Source organism: Salminus brasiliensis, chromosome 13 (assembly GCF_030463535.1).
Source record: "Salminus brasiliensis chromosome 13, fSalBra1.hap2, whole genome shotgun sequence".
Taxonomy (NCBI): domain Eukaryota; kingdom Metazoa; phylum Chordata; class Actinopteri; order Characiformes; family Bryconidae; genus Salminus; species Salminus brasiliensis.
The window spans coordinates 29,347,617-29,351,079 of NC_132890.1; the positions used below are offsets into that span (position 1 = coordinate 29,347,617).

The window sequence follows — 3,463 nt, forward strand, 5'->3', positions numbered from 1 at the left end:
TTTTTTTCTTTTTTCCCCCTCAGGTTCTTTTACTGAAAATGTAGAAAAACACACACACACACACACACACACACACACACAAACACACACACACACTGCTGAGCTGGTTAAAAGACAAGAGCTTTTCCTCTCCTGGTGTTTTCTTAGGCACCAGGAACTCTGAGCCAGAGAGAGAGAGAGAGAGAGAGAGAGAGAGAGAGAGAGAGAGAGAGAGAGCACGCAAAAGACAAGGAAGAGAGGGAGGGGAAGAGGGACGGAGGGAAAAGCAGTGAGAGAGAGAGAGAGAGAGAGAGAGAGAGAGAGAGAGAGAGAGAGAGAGAGAGAGAGTCAGGGAAGACAACGAAGCGGCAGTGAAAGAACAGGCAGTCTGACTGAGGGGGGAAAAGAGGGAGCGTGTGTGAGAGAGAGAGAGAGAGAGAGAGAGAGAGAGAGAGAGAGAGAGAGAGCACGCAAAAGACAAGGAAGAGAGGGAGGGGAAGAGGGACGGAGGGAAAAGCAGTGAGAGAGAGAGAGAGAGAGAGAGAGAGAGAGAGAGAGAGAGAGAGAGAGAGAGAGTCAGGGAAGACAACGAAGCGGCAGTGAAAGAACAGGCAGTCTGACTGAGGGGGGAAAAGAGGGAGCGTGTGAGAGAGAGAGAGAGAGAGAGAGAGAGAGAGAGCAAAGAAGTGAGCGCTCTCAGTGTCAGTTACATTCTAGCCACGGACAGCTGCCGTGTTGGAGCCAGAAGAGGAGGAAGAGAGAGTTTCTCACAGCAGAGAGAGGAGAGGAGAGACTGAGCGGAGAAGAGGAGAAGAGGAGAAGAGGAGAAATCTTCCTGGGTGAAAAATGGATTCAGATTCTGGGGAGCTGAGTGAAGGAGAGCTGTCTCCAGGTAAAGACACACGTTGCCTTTTTTCCTGCTTGTCTCTTCCCTTACTCCTCTTCTGCACTCGTCTCTGACCTCTTGCTCGTCCAGTCCCACTCTCTCGTGGGTTTTCTGAAGCTGCTTGTGTGTGAGGTAGAGAGAGAGAGAGAGAGAGTGTATGTGTGTGTGTGTGTGTGTGTGAGAGAGAGAGAGGGGGGGGGGGAGGAATAGAAATAAAAGGTTTGGGGTTTCTGCAGGTTTATAAACTGCTGCTGTGTCTTTCTGACTGGAGAGAGAGAGTGTGAGAGAAAAAGAGAGAGAGTGAGAGAGTGTGTGTGTGTGTGTGAGAGAGAGAGAGTGTGTGTGTAAAACTAGATATGACTATAATAATTACTCTACTTTGAGTGAGTGACAGAAATAGAGAGAGAGAGAGAGTTGTGCAGTTATAAATAGACTTACTACCCCCTTTACTATCCCAGTTGGCTAACTGTACGTGTGTATTACTGTATTAATATACCCGCCCAAAAGTATGTGGACACCTGCTCCTCCAGCGCTTGGTCTGAAACCGAGAGCATTAATAATGAGTGTGCCCCGCTTTGCTGCAGTACCAGCAACATCTACTCTTCTGGCAAGGATTTACACTAGATGCTGGAACATTGCAGCGAGGAGGATTTGATTGCATTAAGCCACATGACGAGAGCTTTGATGAGGTCAGGTGCTGATGTTAGATGATTAGTTCTACCTAAAGGTACTGGATGGAGCTCCATCACTAGCTTACGTTTCTATGGAGATGATACAGTACAGGTTGTGTGTGCATGTGTGTTCTCAAATGGAATGAGAACTACTCACTACTTCTATTCACTACTCTAGTGAATAGAAGATAAACACGAGCTTTAAAAAAAAAAGAACCATATTGCCCACTTACAGACTGAATGATGGCAGAAAGTATGTGTGTATGTGTGTGTGTGTGTGTGTGTGTGTGTGTGTGTGTGTGTGTGTGTGTGGAATGGTGTGTGCTAACCAGTTAAACATGTTCCATCTGGGATGGTGTAGTGCCACCATGCAGCAACTAACACACAACAACACTGCCGGAGCTTTTAGAGCCGGAGCACAGGCTGATTGCAGCTCCAGAAGCCTCGCAACTCTCCCAGTGTCCATGTAGTTCTTCCGGGTGCTCCAGTTTCCTTCCTCCTCCCAAAAACACACATGGTGGGTGAATTGGCTGAATTGCCCCTCGGGGAGAGTGAATAGTTGTGTGTGGTACCCTGCAGTGGACTGGCGCAGGGTCCAGGGGGTGTCCCTGCCTTGCTCCCAATGATCGTGTTTATTTTAGTGTAGTTCAGTTTATTTGCACAAGTTGACCTACAAAGCAAAACAAAGATATCATACCCTATTTATCCAAATGTTTGTGGACACTTCTTCTACTGAATGCATTCAGCTACTTTAAGTAGCACCCATTGCTAACACAGATGTGCAAATGCACACACTCACACAGCTTTTCCAGTCCCTGTAGAGAAGTACTGCCAATAGTAGGTCTGGAGCAGATTAGCATGATCCTATTGGCACCATGCCTAATGCCAGGTGTGGTCTAGAGGGGTAGAAAGACCCCCCCCCCCAGCATTGAGCCATAAAGCAGTGGAACTGTGTTCTCTGGAATGATGGATGGTGCTCCATCCAGTACTTTTAAGATGATTTGGAAAGTTGGGAATGAGGTGTGGTGGTGATTATCCAACATTCTGACCTCACTAACGGTAACTTGTTGCTGTATGCAATCAAATCATCAAATAAATGCTCCAGAATCTAGTAGAAAGCCTTCCCTGGACAGTAGGGAAAAAGCAGCATCATGTCTTTTTTAATACTATTGATTTAAAAAAAACAACAAGAACGAATGAGCAGGTGTCCCAATACTTTTGTCCATATAATGTAATGTACAGTGCAGGGAGAGACAAAAAACATGTTTTATGCGTTTAGAGTAAGAGTAAGACAGGGTCGCAGCCTTGTGCAGTTTTCACGAGCGTACCCAGCCGCTTTACCAGAGTTAAATAGTGCAGTTAGCAGCGTGCCGAGCCTAGAGTAGCAATGACAGAGATGCTGCTCTCCCTTCTACAGTCAGTGGAGCATCATCATGACTTAAAGCTGCTGTTTTCAGGTAAAAAAGCTACATATTGCTGCTGTTAGCAGTGTTACTCTGCCTGTACAGATCCAGCCTGTAACACAGTCCAGTATGTATTTAGGGTAGTATATGTGAAGTGAAGTGAATCACACACATCACACAGACTGAATCACTGAAGGAGAAGTGTACAGTGGGGTCTGGACCACATTTACAGTGTGTGTGTGTTTTGTGAATGCCAGCAACCAGACAGTCTGGAATGGACAGAGCAAGACACACCGCAGCCGTCACACACTCTCTCACACACACATGCACACACTCTCACACACTCTTACCATCTTTAATGTTTTCTTTTCCACAGACTGATCCAAAAACTACCCGTGAATCATTTCTCCGTTACTGATCTCTACTCTCCTTTCTCTCTCTCGCTCTCGCCTTTCTCTCTCTCGCCTTTCTCTCTTTATCTCGCTCTTGTTTCTCTCACTTCTCTTTCTCTCTCTCTTTTCTCT

General features: G+C 46.4%; 1 protein-coding gene across 1 annotated transcript in view; it reads left to right on the forward strand.

Moving 5' to 3' along the window:
* Positions 1-218: 218 nt before the first annotated feature.
* Positions 219-3,463, forward strand: part of tnfaip8l3 (tumor necrosis factor, alpha-induced protein 8-like 3) — a 43,311-nt gene continuing 40,066 nt past the window's right edge. The window contains exon 1 of the mRNA XM_072695903.1: positions 219-871. Within this exon, the coding sequence (XP_072552004.1) occupies positions 826-871 (46 nt within the window). The 5' untranslated portion in view covers positions 219-825. The remainder of the gene's footprint in view (positions 872-3,463) is intronic.